The 17,723-nt window shown below is 39.7% G+C and overlaps 1 protein-coding gene across 2 annotated transcripts in view; it reads left to right on the top strand.

Annotated features, from left to right (window-relative positions):
* Positions 1–40: 40 nt before the first annotated feature.
* Positions 41–17,723, top strand: part of sgsm1a (small G protein signaling modulator 1a) — a 29,789-nt gene continuing 12,106 nt past the window's right edge. For both annotated transcript variants that reach the window (XM_008418689.2, XM_008418688.2), the window contains exons 1-11: positions 41–117; positions 245–288; positions 6,971–7,046; positions 12,753–12,915; positions 13,165–13,317; positions 13,405–13,472; positions 14,542–14,687; positions 15,039–15,176; positions 16,131–16,255; positions 16,768–16,835; positions 16,933–17,096. In XM_008418689.2, the coding sequence (XP_008416911.1) occupies positions 99–117; positions 245–288; positions 6,971–7,046; positions 12,753–12,915; positions 13,165–13,317; positions 13,405–13,472; positions 14,542–14,687; positions 15,039–15,176; positions 16,131–16,255; positions 16,768–16,835; positions 16,933–17,096 (1,164 nt within the window). In that variant the 5' untranslated portion in view covers positions 41–98. The remainder of the gene's footprint in view (positions 118–244; positions 289–6,970; positions 7,047–12,752; positions 12,916–13,164; positions 13,318–13,404; positions 13,473–14,541; positions 14,688–15,038; positions 15,177–16,130; positions 16,256–16,767; positions 16,836–16,932; positions 17,097–17,723) is intronic.

The following is a 17,723-nucleotide window of genomic DNA, read 5'->3' as shown; positions in this document are numbered from 1 at the left end:
GGAGCTCGTGCGCTCAGCAAAGGAGGAGCCGCGAGCTCCATCTGGGTTCACACGCAGCTACAGGGAGAGGTGCTGCGCTCGTGCAGGAGGCAGGATCCATGGCAACAATCATGGCAGGTGGGAGAAAATTATCTACATTTATACTTATAGCGCATATATAGATTGTTTCCAATGCATGGGAACGGAAAACTATCCTCCAAGACAAAGAAAATGAACCCTTTGTGTCTTCTTTGCTTTGTTTCAGAAGCGGAGACCCGCCAGAAGCTGCTGCGCACCGTCAAAAAGGAGGTGGGTGTTTTCACATCGTCAGGAAAATCGTTTCGGGAAAATAAAAACTACCCTATAAAGGTTTTATTGCTAAAGCTGCACTCTGTCAAACTTTCACAGAGATTGTGACAACTCATATGGCTCACACCATGTTTGGGCACCGCTTCTCATATCTGAATATGGTTTGAATAGACGTGGCTGACATGAAAGACCTGTTTTGGGAAATAACAGTTAGTTTAAATAATAAAGAAACATTAATAATTCCGAATTTTTTGTGATATTGTTATTGTTGCTTTGCTGGAGCTCAGAGGGAAGAAGAGGCACAAAGGAAGCAGATTGTCTGGCATTCACAGCAAAGAAGATCATCAGTCTTCTGACGCACCATTTGGTTGTTTTATTTGGATATAATTTTGTGTGTGTGTGAGAGAGAGACAAATAGAGAGAGAAAGAGAGAAAGAAAATAGAAAGGGGTGGGAGAGCTGAGGGGAAGAGATGCTTGTAATTAATTTTACTGCATTTAGTGGAAGCAAACATGGAAGCAGCCGCAATGATTTGATCATCTGGGTTTCCTCCCAAGCATAAAGAAGCAGATCTTGAATGAAACATTAGGATTGTTTAGTTGGCCTGACATTTAAACGACGACGACACTCCCTTTGTAGATTAGAAGAAATCCTTGCAGACGATTAGGGAGCTTTTATCAAAGAGCTGTCTACACATTTTCAGCAACAGTATTGAGTTTATCCATAAGACGCTGTCTGAGAAAACTATGTCTTAGACTTTGCCATATTTTCACAGCAAACTGGGAAAGCGTTGACGTGCAAACCTCTTCCTGTATCGGCATCTATTTAAGGAGAGGTTTATGCAGTGACTCGTCTAATATCTGTTTTTACTGCTTTTCTTTATTTTTAACACATCTGGAGCAGAGATGAAAGCAATAAAGCAACTAACTAAACTTTTCAGTGAATCAGCTGCAGGGTTTTTTATTATTATTATTTGAGAGGTTTAAGTGTTTAAGAAATGAACCATTTACTAGTGCAAAGCTGCACTCAGTCCGACACATAACTGATATCGAGGTATTCAAGGTTTTTAAACATTAAAGTTTAACAGTTGCTACAAATTACTGTCATATTGTTGCTACGGTTGAAAGTGAGAGAGAGTCCGAAGGTTTTTCACCAGCTGTCTGAAGCATAGAGCAGCAGCAGTGCACCTCCCCCACCTGTTGCTGTGCACTGCAAGTCAGCTGGCAGGAAGAACAGCCATTTTAAAAAACACACAGACTGTTATGACGACAATCTACAAGAGTGTCGCTTCACAGATGTGCTTCTTGGCAAACTCCGAGTTAAACATCTGGTAGTTCTGCACAACAACCTTGTTTTCTTACAAAGTGCCTCTGAATTCATTGGTGGGTTATTTTATATTTTTGCTTTGGTCTATGGATCAAAATAACAATAGCTAAATGTTATAGATAACAGTAGCATCATTGTACAGATGAAGTTATTTGGTTTTCTGTTTTAAAAACAAAACAGTGAGATAATGTTTAACATTTTTGTTTAGATTTTTTCTTATAAATGTTGTGGTAATGTTAAACTGTGGTATTTTTACTTGATATACTACAGGAATCTGAACCCTAACCTGTACAGATCCAACAGTACTTGGTATAGATTGTGAATCAAACTATAATTATACAAATCAAAATGACTTAAAAATGGCCTAATGCAAGAGCAAGACTCCAACCTGCTTTTTAATCTCTCTTAAATATCTCTGCTAAGATCAGTATTTTAAACCATTTTCTTATGCTTTATAAATGGCACTATTGTTTTTCTGGCTAACAAAATCCTTAAATTTACATCCTTATTTAAATGAAAATGGAAAGACTCTGGTCGGATTTGTCTGCCTTTGCTTCCTATTTGCTGTCTTATCTGTGGAGGCCAGACCCTTCCTCTGATTAAACTCTGTTCTCAATTATCTTCACTCACAGTGACTCTATTCCTCTATTCAGTTTTTATTCGCTTGCATTGTTTATGTGTAGCTGCTGGAGTCATGTGTGGACTGGTTGGGTCTGTGGACGGACCGACATCATTGTGGTTCATTATGTGAACTGCTCATGTTGATCCCATATGGAATTTTATTAGACCTGCACGGAAATCATGATGCTGGCATATAACTGCTGAGTATTGTGTGCATTTTCCTCAATTCTTTGCTTATCTTCCATTCATCACAATATCCTTTCAAGCTTTTCAATAAGATGTGAGCATAAAGGGCAATGAAATGCCACCAATTAGCCAAATATATGGCTGGAAAGCAGAGTTTAAGTGCAATACATTTGAAATTGTTAAGCCGATCAAACATAGTAGCTTCTGTTTTAACATTTTTGATCACTGTGACCCTGTGAAGAAACAACGTGAATGTAGCCAGCTTAAATATTTTTTTACAAAAAGTTATATGAAATGCTGCAATGCTTGATGTTACAAACTCTATGATGGTTGCTGTTCCAATGTAGGTATTTTAATATTAATCTTTTATAGAGGAAACATGCTTGTCAACCTGAAGTCAAACTGAAATGCAGGCTTCTTGCTGAAACATAGATTTTAGATTGTTCACTAACTGTGATAAACTGTGAATAAATCCTCACTGAAACACAGGAGCTTAAGCCATTTGTAAACTAATATACTTTATGTTTTTCTCCATTGCTTTTCCGCTGTTCCCCACATGTTGCTTAATGTTTTTTTTTCCTGTGATCACTCAGAAGGTGGAAGAAAAAATAAGTTTGTATGCGCCATTTTCCATTGGTTTATGAGTTATATTGCTTGGTGTGGGCTGTGCCATATGGTGTCTCTATGCTGCGTGTTTACGCTCCGTCCCCATCCAGCTGGTTTTATGCCACCCGGTTGCTCAGACGTACCTGGATGTGGGCCATTATCCAGAGAACCGAGCCCGTCTGCGACAGCAGAATTACCTCGCTGGCAGAAAATTGGCGTGAATAAGAGCTCCTATTTCCCTGGTCTTTAGTACGGAGCCTCACTCAATCTGCCTGTGTCACTGTGTCATGCTCTGCCTTTTCCATATATCATGCTTTAACAAACAAACACAAATGCACACCTGTGTTTGCCAAAGGAGTGAGTGAAAGAGAGCAGCACCCTTTACTTTCCTGCTTCCTGTGCACCATTTTCATTCTTTGTTTCAGGGTTGAACAGATTTCTCTGTGCCACTGAGGTGTATTGATGGACCGTGTTAATGCAAGGTTGGTTAATTCATTCCACGGCAACAAGCTCAGGGAAATCATCAAATATCACTACCGTCGTGCACACGGATAAACATCATCACCTGGAGACTGTGATCCTGTTTGTGGCCCTTAGGTGAATGATGGGCATAATGAGATTTTTGGAGCTGCTGGAGCAGGATTGCCTCCTTCTTTGAGGTTTAAAATATTAACATGTTGCCTCGACTTTGAGATGATGAACTGCTTGATCGACGAACACAGAGTTCAAACTGGCATGTGCAATAAAAACATTGTCGTAAACTAATGCATCAGCTTTACATACGCAACAGTCGTGACTTAGCGTTTTCATTTTTTTTCATTACTTGCTCCCTTCATTCTTCACCGACCACACAGACATTGAATAATGGAGGGTGGATGTTAGTAAATTAGTTTTTCTCTCTGGCTGCTATTTGTTGCTATTACAGGATGTAATTGGAGTGCTCAGCAGATCTTTTATCAGTAAAGATGTTGGTTTCAAGACAGTGATTAGTTGGAGTAGATTCGCACAGCTTTGCTGCACTAGAAGTTGCCAAAACATTGCTTGGCTACAAAATGTGCGTGAAAACTTAACTTTAAAGTGGTGGATCTCTGTGTTACTGACAACTTAGATGTTATTGGTGACTGTAAGCTTGGAGCTGCAGTCGTTCCTATTTGTGTCAGAGATGAATTAATGTTGTTTTTTCATGCATCTTTTTGGTTAGAGAGTTCCACTTTGAGACTCGTGACATCTCCATAGAAACCCTCAGGTTGCCAGCGCACAGACGCTTTGCCAGACTTATTCCTCAGAGGGCTGATCAGTAGCCTAGATGAGAGGGATGAGGGGACACAAGTGAGCAAATCAATCAAATTTCTTCTTGTCAGGTGAACTTAGGAAAGGAAGCCAAGGGAACTAAGTCTCCTGTGTTCTACGTGTTGTGTGTGTGTGTGTGTGTGTGTGTGTGTGTGTGTGTGTGTGTGTGTGTGTGTGTGTGTGTGTGTGTGTGTGTGTGTGTGTTCTTTTTTTAGCAGTATATTCATGGTTTGAAGCTGCTAGGCATCTCATCAGACTTGTGCTGTCTCTGTTGTGTTGGCAGTATGAATCATTTCTGTTGCAGCTGAAATAAACAATGGCACTGATTGTTTCTAATGACTGCACTCTAATTAGTCAGTGCCATATGAGTAAGTAAATATTTTCAAAGAGTGCAGTTTGAGCAAGGTTCAGCTTACACAAGCGTGATAAAACAGAGATTACCGTATTTTCCACACTGTAAGGCGCACCGGATTATAAGGCGCACCTTCAATAAATGGCCTATTTGAAAACTTTTTTCATATATAAGGCGACGCTACGGTTGCCACCTGTCCTGTATTGAACCTATACGGGACAAGGGTCCCCGAGTACTTTATATACTCGGGGCTGCCCCAGTCATTGTTTCTCTCACGGTTTTGGTGTTGCAAAATTGTTCCCAACTGCTTTCTGGGTAACACAGACCAACCAACACGCTGCCGCCACAGCCTCTGTCTGTCTGTTGTGGCTCAATATTGGTCCATATATAAGGCACACCGGATTATAAGACACACTGTCGGCTTTTGAGGAAATTGAAGGTTTTTAGGTGCGCCTTCTAGTGCGGAAAATATGGTAAATCTTTCATTAACTGTGAGAAGGCTAACATTGCTAGTTTGCTAAAGCTAGCTAACCAGTGAAGTTGTTAGTTAGTTAGTTAGTTAGTTAGTTAGTTAGTTAGTTAGTTAGTTAGTTAGTTAGTTAGTTAGTTAGTTAGTTAGTTAGTTAGTTAGTTAGTTAGAATTGCGCAATGTGCTTTCTGTAAAAGTATAAATTTACTTAAACATAAGATTGTGACGTTATGAAAAACCGCATGTCCCTCTAAAATTTTAGGTTTCATATAAATAAATGAAGTGTTATGTGGTTGACTGTTACTTTCAGTAAAATATTATTCAATAATGTACATTGATATTTGCTTCATCAAAATTATCTGCGGCCATATTGACTAAATTATGACATTGTTTTGATAAAAATATTTAAGTATACTTTCATCTGATGTTTTCTAACCCAAAATTTTATGCTTCATCAGCTGAAAGCACAAATTCATCATAACTGATAGAAATGAAGGCTTAAAAGTATAAATATTTTTGTACTGTTTATTTTCTTGTTTAAATCCAGTGGGATTCAGGTGCTTTATTTTGTTTGCCTGTTGTCCTCCTTTTTTGTGTTAGTACAGATTTAGTTATTTATGAAAGTGTGGTTTTCCTTTAAATCAGTCTGCTTCCAGATCCCCTTTCTTTGACCTGAAATCTTAACATATTTAGGTCATATGTGTGTATATTTTAGCATTTTGTGTCTCATTGATTAGACCATTTCTGAGTCAAATAGCATATTATTAGGAGCTTGTAAGGACATATTAACTCAGACAAAGTAAACTGTTTATGATTTAAATGTTCTGCTCTGCTGATTGACCTAATATGACTGAAATGTGAAGTACCATTTGTCAGGCGAGTGCTGAAGTGTTCCTGCTGGCTGTCGCTGTCTCCGTATGTTTGGCTCAGCTTTTGTGTTGGCATCTGCATCAAAGTGCAGAACATGTTACCTCTGAAAGCTACACCGTGACTTTTTACCTTGCTGCTGTGTTCAACACGTCTGTGACGATTATGGATTTCAGCTTAGTTGTGCACTGGGCTGACGGGACTTTGTGACACATATTATATCCACAAATTTCCTCGCAGAGAGAGCCATATGCATGTCCAGCATGCAGAGAGAGCGCTTGCCTGATGAGCCTGGCAGTGTAATGCGTTCTTTGTGGACAGACTAATTTCAGCAGGAAATTACAGCTCAGCTATCTGCGTGGCCGTGTCTGGAGGTTGATATTCCCCATCCAGACTGCAGAGCGGTGCCCACACCGGGGTGCGTCTTCATAGTCACCACAGGAGTTGATTCACCGCTCCTCTTAACTCGTGGTGCGTGGCAGTTGTCAGGTCAGCGGGGAGAAGGACACATCGTCAACAAAGCCAAACTAATGAGCGCTTCCCTGCATCCAGTGTGCATCGTCTTTTGTTTTTTTCTAAAATAGAAAGTATGAAGTCTCCATCTGCATTTTAATCTGCAACATAATCATCTGTTCCCACCGAGCGATGGTAATTGCTTAGAAATGGAGGTCTGTGATGTACGAACTGCCCTCCTTTAGCACCAAATGGACTTCCATCTCCCAGCGGTCCTTGGCACAAGAGCCGGTGACTCATTCACAGACTGAACATGCAGTTGCTGGTAGTTTCTCCTGCTCCTAACTTTTAAGGCTAAACTCCTCTTTCATTAATAAATCCTCCTAATTATTCCCTCAGCTCAAGCGTGTTTTTCACTCAGTCAGATCCTCTCTAAGAAGCCCCTCAGACTGTTTGTGCTTGATGTGACATCGTAATGAATGAGTCATCCGGCGTCTCCTCTTTCATTGACAGGTGAAGCAGATTATGGAGGAAGCTGTCACCAGGAAATTTGTTCACGAAGACAGCAGCCACATTGTGTCCTTTTGTGGTGAGTATTCAAAAATCACATGACTTTGTTATTGTCATGTTTCAACTGAGTTAAAAAGCTTAAATATTTATTTATTCTTTTCCTGCTATTAGAAAAAAAATGGCCTCCACCTACTGTTTCGGATGGTCGCAGGTCCATCGCAGTAAATTACAATCAAATCAGAAGTTCGATTTATTTCAGTAATTCTCATATTATGCAGATTTATTACATATGAAGAGACGTATTCAGATTGTTTTTATGTTATTGATGATTGCTCATTACAGTTACTGAAGCAAAAATATGCCGGATATTTTCTGCCACACTTTTTCCTTTCCCTCAACTTTCAGTTAACACTGTGTTCAGTCAGGTTCTCTAGAAATTAAATTTTTGGTTTGTCCTGCTGAGGGCGTCTGTGACTGTGGACAGCTGATGTTTCCATGTACTAACATCTACAATAATAATAACTTGAAAATCCATTTGACTTTTTTTTATAATTACTTTTTATTCATTTTCTTAATTTTTAGTGATGCACTGCAGAACGTGATCAGAACTAAATCCACACACAAATGTTTTTACACCTTTTGTCATTCTGCACTAACTTATTTTATTTATGCAGAATTTAAAAAAAATCACAGAACCCAACAAACGAAAAGAAAAACTGCTGATGAGATAACACTAAAAATAGAAAAGTTTATAATTTTGCTTGCCATTGTTTAATTAGAAATACACAAAAACTCATTTATTTTATTAAGTAAGACAAAAGTTGGAATTAAAAAAAATTAATAAAATATAACAATCAGGAACATTGTAAATGCATTTGGGTGTATTTAAATTTTTAAAAACCAACATATATAATCAACAGGACACAAGAAACAACTGTAGTAACTAAATTGTCTCTAAATTTCCTAAATCTATTTTTACTATTAACAGTATTAAAATTATTTTGCAAGTGACAAAACCAACTGCAATTCCCCTTAAGCGGTTTTCAAATCAAGAATATAAGCAGCAGCTTCCAATGAAGGACCTCAACATATATGAAGCAGTGCATTCAGAAAAATATTTTAAAAGTAAAGGAATACATTATCATAATTATTGATTGAACTTTTTATAAAGCCATGAAGATGTATATGAACAGAGATAAAAGTCCAACCAAATTAGGTTTTACATAAAGCAACCTTGGATTGTGTAAAACCTAATTACCTCTGCTACATTTAGTATAAAAGCCATCCATGATTTAATATTTAAGTGACATTTGATTGACTATAACTAGAAATACAACACATTATAGTTACAATAATTTACCAAATGTAATTATTGCTCCATCGTACAAATCAAAGCATTAAATCGCTGGTCGCCATGGACAACACACCGCCCACATCCAGACACTAACTCTCAGACCAGAGAATAACAGGGAATCTGATATATTTGTGGATTTTCAGTGTGAACAAAATAACTTGCACAAAACCTGATATTCTTACCTGGTGAAAAACCAGGTCTGCAAACAAATGACAAGTCGTGAGGTGAGACGCTTCAAGCCCAATAAAATGTGAGAGAAGTCACAAACCTCGTCTTGACTCAGACTCAAGTCAGTATGTAGCGATGTGATGCAAACAAATGAGCAGTCGCCATGGTGTTACCTTTTAAATATGTGCAAACAGATGCACCAGTGAAGGTACGGAGGAGCTGTCAGGTCTCTGAAGGTCTATCAACTCCTTACTGCTGTGAAAATGCAGTGGCATCAAGCTTGTCACAGTGTGTGAAGTCGCTGAACTTACTGGTGCAGAATGAAGAAGATGTGGGTAACTTGTAATCTGTTAGCTTACCGTGCATGCTGTGAAACATTAAGCCCACAGAGTAAAGTCACAGTGTGTGAAGTCGCTGAACTTACTGGTGCAGAATGAAGAAGATGTGGGTAACTTGTAATCTGTTAGCTTACCGTGCATGCTGTGAAACATTAAGCCCACAGAGTAAAAAAAAACATTTAAAATGCTTTTTAAGCTATTACATATTATCTCCAGATAATGTTGCTTATATATGGTTTATTTGAATTTCACAGTGTGTCAAACATTTGCAACTCTGCCTAAAACCTTCTTTATCCATGTAGGTTTAATATTATTCCCCTCCAATAATCAGCTCATTCTGAATCCCTCTTCAGTTTAATTTCCATCTGTGAAACTAATGAAAATTACATTTTACAAGACTCCTTGCTGCAAGCTCTGTTTTACTCATTTTTCCAGTCCGATGTGCTTTACGTGCTTCCATGCTTCCACGTTGCCACACCAACAGATTTGTTGGCCTGCAGTCTGGACATTATCTATCGGATGGAGGCCTCTACATGCACTGCTGTAATATCTGGTGGACACGTTTAAGTTTAAAAAATACCCCTCTCCTCCTGCTTTGTTGTCAAAGCTTCCTCCTCCACCTCCTGACCAACTCCGGTGTAGTTTTCCGGCTGCAGTCGTTGATGAGATGAGATGAGATGAGAGCGAGTGGAAGACTGGAGGAGCACTCACTGGGGAGCCATTAACCTCCTCGTTCGTGGCTACTTTTATGAGCTTCCAACTACAAGCCTGAATCAAATGTAGAAACTGGAGGGAAAATGTGTCAAAGCCCGTTTGCTGACTGAGATAAAAGGCACTAAAATGTTTCAGAAGAAACGTGAAAAATATCAGAGTTCAGGACATAAAAAGCTCGATTCCTGTCTTACTTTACTGCTAATGCTCAGTGGGGTTATTTATTTCTACATTGTAGTTGTTACATTTCCAGAGCTCTCCTTCAGGTCCTGTCTTCCTTGTTTATTTGATAGCGGAAACAAATTTGCCTCTGGAAAAGTTCACTGTAAATATACTGCATGCATACATATTTGATTTTTCCTTGCAGAAAAATGAAACATACATAATGAAACATTTAAAGTGCTCTCTATGTTTCCTTGCAGTAGAAAGAAAGTGTTTGATTTTTACAACAATAATTAATAAAAAAGTTGTTTTCTTTTCTTGTTTCCAATACATAGAGGGCAGCCGATGTGATGTACAGGATGTAAATAATCAAGACCATTCTTAATAGTTTTCCATATAAACTGTAATATCACAGAAACCATGATGCTGCCACCACCTTCTTTCTGTTATTTCTGTGATTTACTGTGTTGCCTGTTTTAGGGAACTGTGGTCCATACGTCCCAGTTTGGTTCCTTCAGACCGCAGCACATTCTCCCGCAAGGAGATTTATTGAAGACAGGTCTAGATGTTTTCTTTGGATAAATATAATTATATCTTGCCTTTCAATACCTTAGTCCATATGGAGAGTCCAGAAGATTTCTGTGAAAATGTCATGCTTGCTCACTACCAGCTGTCTTGAGAGAGTTCAGACGTGAAGAATGAGGTTTATACCTTTGCTTGAGGCACATGGGATCTAATGCTGTGAGATTGTTTTTTTCCTGACTCCTCAGTGATAACATTGTGCAGTGAGATCCCTTTGTGAGCTTTCTTCAAATTGTTGCTGCGTTTAAGGAATGAAAATAAGCAGATGTGAGGAAAATCCAAGCGAAACAGAGGAAAGATAAATCAAAAGGCACTAAAACAAAGTATTCATTGAAGGACGTACAAACTAATGGAAACAAGCCTGTGCAACGTTCTTGTTTTTTGAAACGCCCTCCCCTAATTTCCTTGTCAATGTTTTGATTTGTGATGATTTATCTTTGTCTCATTTTTCCCCCCATCACAAATACCTGCCACTGTACATTCTGGACTTTATGTCTGTAAAATGTGGAGGAAGTTGGTGTGTTTTTGATTTCAGAAACTAGAACCAACAACACTTATATCAAACTGGACCTGTTTCTGGTAAAAATGGTGTAATTATATCAGGTCTTTCTACAGCGAAATGCTGTGCTGTTGCCTTGCTGGCTGTTCTGAGCAAAGTGTTGGTCAGCTACATGCCACTGACATCAGTCTGTTAAACTCTTAGTTGCCACAGATACAGGGTGATTAGAGACGGTTTACTGAATTAGCTGTTTCCGTCAGGTGGGTACTGATCCTGCTCACATGTTGCATTTTCACCTGCAGCTATGGCTTTAAGGTGATTTCTTTGCAGGTTTTAGTCGATAAACTCCTGCACCAAAATAATAAAAACGTGTTCTGATTCCTTTGTGCTTACTTTAGTTTAGTTATTCATAGTTTACAGCAGATCTAGAGATTCCCAGAATCTTCTCCGCATTTTAGTGGAGAGACAGATTTTAAAAAGCAGCAGGGGTTGTATTTCTGCCATCTGAGACCACTTATAGGAGATGATGAGCGAGTAGCAAGGCTGGAACATAATTGGAGACCTTTTAATAAGGCTCGTTGTTCTGACATTTATCTCGCTGCTCTTATAATAATGGGATACCAGGATGAAGGGAGGGTCAGGTGAGGAGGAAAGAAAAAAAAATACGGGAAAGAAGACTTCTACAGAAACGAGCGACAGAATGCAGGAAGAAGTTGTTTGCTGAAGCGATGACGGTGGAACGAGGCAGATCGTGATCCTCCCAAGTTGCCTCTGCCCCCCCTCCCCCTTCCCTGCGCTCGTCTCTCCCAAAGCTCCGTCACTCCATCAGTAAGGGTTGCTATGGTAACCCCATCCTTTCCCCCTGACCCCATGTGAACAGAGCTGCAGGATTAGTCTTGACAGAAAATTCAAATGTCAACACAGCAACCAGGCGCTGCCACGTCGACTTGGGGAGGAAGCAGGGTCCGGTCGACGTCACGTTAAAGTAAAGTGTGTCAACATGTCTTCATCTGGACCATCCTGCCACTGAGACGTATACTGGCCTATATACGTAGCAACATTATTAATTTATGCTGCATGAATATGGGAAGAAAAGATAATTACAGTAACTTTTATCATTACTGAAATCAATGAGTGTTTGAAAACAGTACAATGCATTGATTGTACTGACAGATCCAAATCGCAAGTGCATCTCAATAAGCTAGAACGTCTTTTGAAAGTAATTTGTCGCTGTAAATTGATACAAGTAAAATGTTTGTTATATGGATTAATTAGACATTGACTGATCTGATTTGCTAGTAGCTAATTGGAGCCCAAACTCTAGCTTCTCACAATGGCTGAATATTAGTTAAGACTAAGAAAAAGGATTTTTAATACAAAAAAAGTTATTTTATTACCATAGAATAACTTCTGGTGTACAACAGACAGAAGATTAAGCTGCCAAAGGTTGTTGTTAAAAAAGCTATTTACACAGTACAGTTCTAAGTATATTAATGGAAAGTTGAGTGGAAGGTAAAAATCTGGTTGAAGAATGCAGAAGTGACAAGGATTGCAGCAGGTTTAAGAAAGGAGTCCTGTCAGTTCATTAACTCAGTGTTTTTCAACCCTGGTCCTCAAGGCACATTGCCCTGCATGGTTTAGGCATTTCCTGGCTTCAGCACACATGATTTCAATTGATGGCTGATTAACAGGCTTTTCCTGAACTCCAATCATCTGAATGGGGTGTGTTGAAGCAGGGAAACATCTAAAACATGCAGGTCAGCAAGCCTTAAGGACCAGGTTTGGGTAACACTGCATTAAGTGACTATACTGTGCAACAGCAGTGGAGCAAAACCTCCCTACACACCAAGTAATATAACTATCTTTTAGCGGTAATTAGTGGTTTTAATTGTTCTTTTTCTTCTCCACTTGTCTGGTGCGTGGTTTTAATAAATTACACCTTAATGAAGAAAATATGCTCTGTCCTCACAGCTGCAGTGGAGGCATGTGTCCTGCATGGGCTCAAGCGGCGAGCGGCTGGCTTCCTGCGCAGCAACAAGATAGCAGCGCTCTTCATGAAGGTGGGCAAAAGCTTCCCCCCAGCGGAGGAGTTCTGCAGGAAGGCCCAAGAGCTGGAGCAGGTCATGGAGACAAAGTGAGAGATGCGCGCGTCACAGCCTCTCCTCACACATCACAGCAGAACTCAAAACAGCAACAGAGCCCGTTTGATTGTTTGAACAATGAAATCAATTACGTATTTTCTGAAGAAGCTTCTTTTTATTGAATAATCAGAATAATTTGGGGGCTTTGAGTCTTTCATCTTATTTGCAAGATGCAGAGAAAATTGAGAACGYACTTTAAAATAAAATAAAAAATTGGTTGCTTGATTTTTATTTTTCTGCAGACGAAGTCAAAGCCTGCAGAGTCAAGACAGCATTCGCAGGATGCCCCGGCTGCCAAGCCTCAACCCTCCTGGGGTCAAAAACCTGTGGATCAGGACGGCTCTGTTTGAGAAAGTGCTGGACAAGATTGTCCTTTACCTGGTGGAGAACAGCAGGTGTGTTGAGAGGACAAACCACACTCATGTGGGGTAGAAGGTTTCTGTTTCTTCAGAAAAATAAAAGTTGTGCTTATTTTCTTCCAGTAAATACTATGAGAAAGAAGCTATCCTGATGGACCCTGTGGACGGACCGATTCTGGCTTCACTGTTAGGTAATGAAACAGAAAAAGGGGCATATTTGTGTAATTACATGTAATTTCCCACTATCGGACTGGTATAATAGGGATTTAAGTAGAGAGAAATGTTATAGTTGGAGCCATTTGATTGCTACTTTAAATTCTATTAATGCACATTCATTTGAAGCCACTTAGACATTCATTATTCAGTTCTTTGCGAGGACATGTTCAAATATTGATGTAAGGTCTAATTTTTTATCTCTGGAAAATTAATGTGATGTAATTACACAGAAAATGTATATACGTACACTTCAGCTTTATGGGTTTCCTGAGTGTACAAACTGTTGCATATCAATAAGTTAAAGATCTGAGCTTTGACTTGGCACCAGGACATTATACTTCTTATTTCTCAGGTAGTTCTTGACGTGTTTGTTGGTACGTATTGGTAATTATCATGTTGCAGGTCCAGTTCGTGTTGCTTTTTTACAAATGGTCATACATTTTCCTGGAGGTAAACCATGATACATCCATCTCTGTGCTTCACAGCTGGAGGAATATTTAGAATGTCTCAACTATGGCTTTTGTTTTGGTGCACACATAAATCAGTTTCATACTAATCTGCTATTCCAGAAGTCTTGATGCTTGTCCATGCTTTCGCCAATAAACTCCAGTTTAGCCTTCCTGGTTTTTTTTCAGAAGACAACTGTTTCCTCCTTGCACATCTCCCAGTTCAACTTCTGTGGTCTCTTGCTGAACACGTGAAACCACAGATAAAAATAAATTAAAGCTGAATCTGCAGGACTGCAGCAACAATGACAGTGGCTCAAAACATGGCAGTAAATCCAGCAAGTACTAGCTGAGAAGAACTAAGAAAGATTTTGGGCCTAGTCAAAGCCCAGATCTAACTGTGATTCTGTAGAGTGTCTTGAAATGGGCTGATTATGCAAGAAAACCCCCTTGTCCAGCGATTATTTAAAAAGTTAGACATCAAAATGCTAGCACAGAAAAGTTGTTTTTCCTGGTCTGTTTTAGTTGGGTTTTAATGTTTGGAAGGTGTAAAACTATCTGAAGACCGTGTCTCTCCTCGGTGTCTCGCTGTTGACAGTTGGACCCTGTGCTTTGGAGTACACAAAGATGAAGACAGCTGATCACTTCTGGACCGACCCGTCTGCTGACGAGTTGGTTCAGAGACATCGCATCCACAGTGGCATCTGCAGGCAGGACTCTCCCACCAAGAGACCTGCGTTATGTGTGCGTATGAAATTTCAGAGGTTCTTCTTAGCCTCTTTGTCCACGTGTCAGCTTTTATCCTGACTGATCAGCTGCATTAGCAGACATTCACTGCCCTAGACACATTAAGTGAAGCACAGTGCATAACAGAAGCAGGAACAGAGAGCATCTCGCACGTTTTTACCCATTACGCTGTCAGTGGAGCGGGTCAGCTCGGCCCATCTCACAAACTCCCGATGCTCTGAGGCGTTCGTGTGCTGCGGAGCTGTTTGCAAATGTGTGTTTGGAGGAAAACAAGATGCATGAGGGCAGCTTTGTTGATGCACATGAACAAGGAAGTGTGAGTCATCGGTGTGTTTTGTGATCGCACAGATCCAGAAGCGACACTCCAGCAGCAGCATGGATGAGCGCCCGTCGCCTTCCCCGTCGGCTCGAGAATATGTGGAGTCGCTTCATCAGAACAGCAGGGCCACGCTGCTTTTTGGCAAGAACAATGTGCTGGTGCAACCGGTAACGCTGTGATGCTTTATATGCAGCATCTCACTCTTCATACATATTTATTTCCCTTAAAATGTTTCACATTTCACTCTTAATTGTTTTGACACACTTTGCCAATTTTAGCAGTTTATAGATTGTTTTGGTGGAATAATTACACTTTCGAATCCACAAAAGAATCATTATCAAATAAATAGTACCGGTAATATTTTTAGATCTTTTTCTATCATTAGGCTGGAAACTAAGTGCATTTTCAGAATTGGTGTTTTAGACTAATATTTTTTTAGGTATTTTCTTCAAATATCAACATCCCATTGAAGACAATGTATCCACCTGCTTTATTGCTAAAAATTATGTGTAGTAAAATGATGGCTCAAGGACATATTTTCTATTACAGATATTAAACAAAAAATGGAAGCAGTTTTTTTTTTCTTTTTAAAGATAATGTAACATTTGCTGCCCTAAAACAAGTTTCAGCTAAGTGGACTGAGGGCAAAATGTCTCTTTTAATGATAAAGGTGGCAAACGCCTGACATAGCAGCATGAAAGTGTGTGCAGGGAGACACAAATAGCCCTTTACATGTTGCCCAGAAACAAACATTTTGCACATTTTCACTTATTTGCTGTCTCATACTTGACTTGTTGCAGACTACAAGTGGGCCTTCTTATGACTTTCTGTCAGCAACGCCTCTCATGTTGTACAGCTGCAATTAAACTGAGATTAAACTACATGCAGATGGACCTATTAGGTGACTTCTGAAGACGATTGTATTTAGGGGTGTTAGTGTAAAGGAGGCTGAATGCAAAATGTCATTCTTTTCAGATTTTTATTTGTGGAGATATTTAAAAACTTTGTATGCTTTTTCTTCCACTTGTAATCCCACATAATCCCAGTGTGATATGTTTCCGTTCACCATTTTCTACCGATTTCTCTTTATTGTCCTTTCTGCCATCTTGCCCCCGCTGCAGAGGGATGACATGGAGGCTATCCCAGGTTACCTCTCTCTGCACCAAACTGCTGACATAATGACCCTGAAGTGGACGCCCAATCAGCTCATGAACGGGTCTGTTGCAGACTTGGACTATGAACGCAGGTGCAAAATAATTTTATTCTGAACATAGAAAAATGCATCAGCATTTTATATTGTTGGTGTCCTGCTCTCCTGCTCATTCCAAGAAAAAAATAACATGCTAAGTGCCTTTTTTTCACTTGCTGTGCTGTTTTAATGACACTCTCCTGCTGAATAATACAGTGTGTTTGTGCTTGGGGGCTCAGTCCTCTGAGTTACTGCTGGTGATCTGATGAAGCCGGCCTTCAGCTTACCAAGCAGCCAATGGCTTATTGACTTCAACACTGTCAGAGCTCCATCAAACTAGCAAAAACCATGTTAGCGTCTCACACCTGCACATGGTTTCCATCAACAAAACGATCGATCCTTTGTGATCGATCGTTTGTGTTCATGCTGCTGCGCTGATGGCTGCTTTTTTTATTCTGATTTTACTGAACCATTTATAGTTTATTTGTTTCTTACTTTTGACCTGGAGTGCAGAATAAAAGGAAAGGGTCGTCGCTTCAGTGACTGCCTGCTTTTCTGTCACTTTTCAGTGTATACTGGGACTATGCCATGACAATCAATTTAGAGGAAATAGTGTACTTGCACTGCCATCAACAAGGTACGAGCTTTTACTTTTAAATCTCATTCTTTGCAGTAAGAATTGATTGTTTGCAGTAAGGTATTATATCTGTACACTGTTAATCTGTGTCCTGCAGTGGACAGTGGGGGGACGGTGGTGCTGGTCAGTCAGGATGGGATCCAAAGACCTCCACTTCGCTTCCCCAGAGGAGGACATTTGCTCCAGTTCCTGTCTTGCCTGGAGAACGGTCTGCTCCCTCACGGACAGCTGGACCCTCCTCTCTGGTCCCAGAGGGGAAAGGTCAGCATCGTTGTTCCAAAACACAATGCAAATACTTGCAGCTGGGATCCTTAAAGGAAGCTTGAATACAATGGCAAACAAAGATTATCTGATCTAAAAATCTATAAGAATGGGATTTGGGTTTGGAAATTGACAAATTGTCTCAAGCACATGACAGTGTGCTCAGTTCTCTCTCAGCCACCAAACAACAAGCATCTAGTTAAGCTACATTTGTCTCAACTCTGTTGATTTACTAGATACTTGTCATTTCTGCTCAGATGCGAAAAACATATTTGCAACCATACAGATTTATTCTGTATGGTTTTTTTTGTCACACTTGAATATTACAGATAATCAAGATCGTTTCAATATCAGACAAAGGTAACCTGAGTAAATAGAAAATTGAGTTTTTTTTTTCAAAAATATTTAAGTACAGATTAGAAACAAAGTCATTGACATCTGTCATTCTGGAAAGGGTCATAAGTTCATTTATGATGCTTTGGGACTCCAGTGAACCACACTGAGTGCCATTACCTACAAATGAATAAAACATGGAATTATGGGTAATCTTCCGTCTCAGGAGTGACTGGAAGAGCATCAGCCCTCCTCAGTCAACCATTAGAAAAAAATGGATCCATTTCAGACTTC

The sequence above is a fragment of the Poecilia reticulata genome, linkage group LG9, assembly GCF_000633615.1.
Source record: "Poecilia reticulata strain Guanapo linkage group LG9, Guppy_female_1.0+MT, whole genome shotgun sequence".
NCBI lineage: Eukaryota > Metazoa > Chordata > Actinopteri > Cyprinodontiformes > Poeciliidae > Poecilia > Poecilia reticulata.
This window is presented reverse-complemented; position numbering and strand designations above follow the sequence as displayed.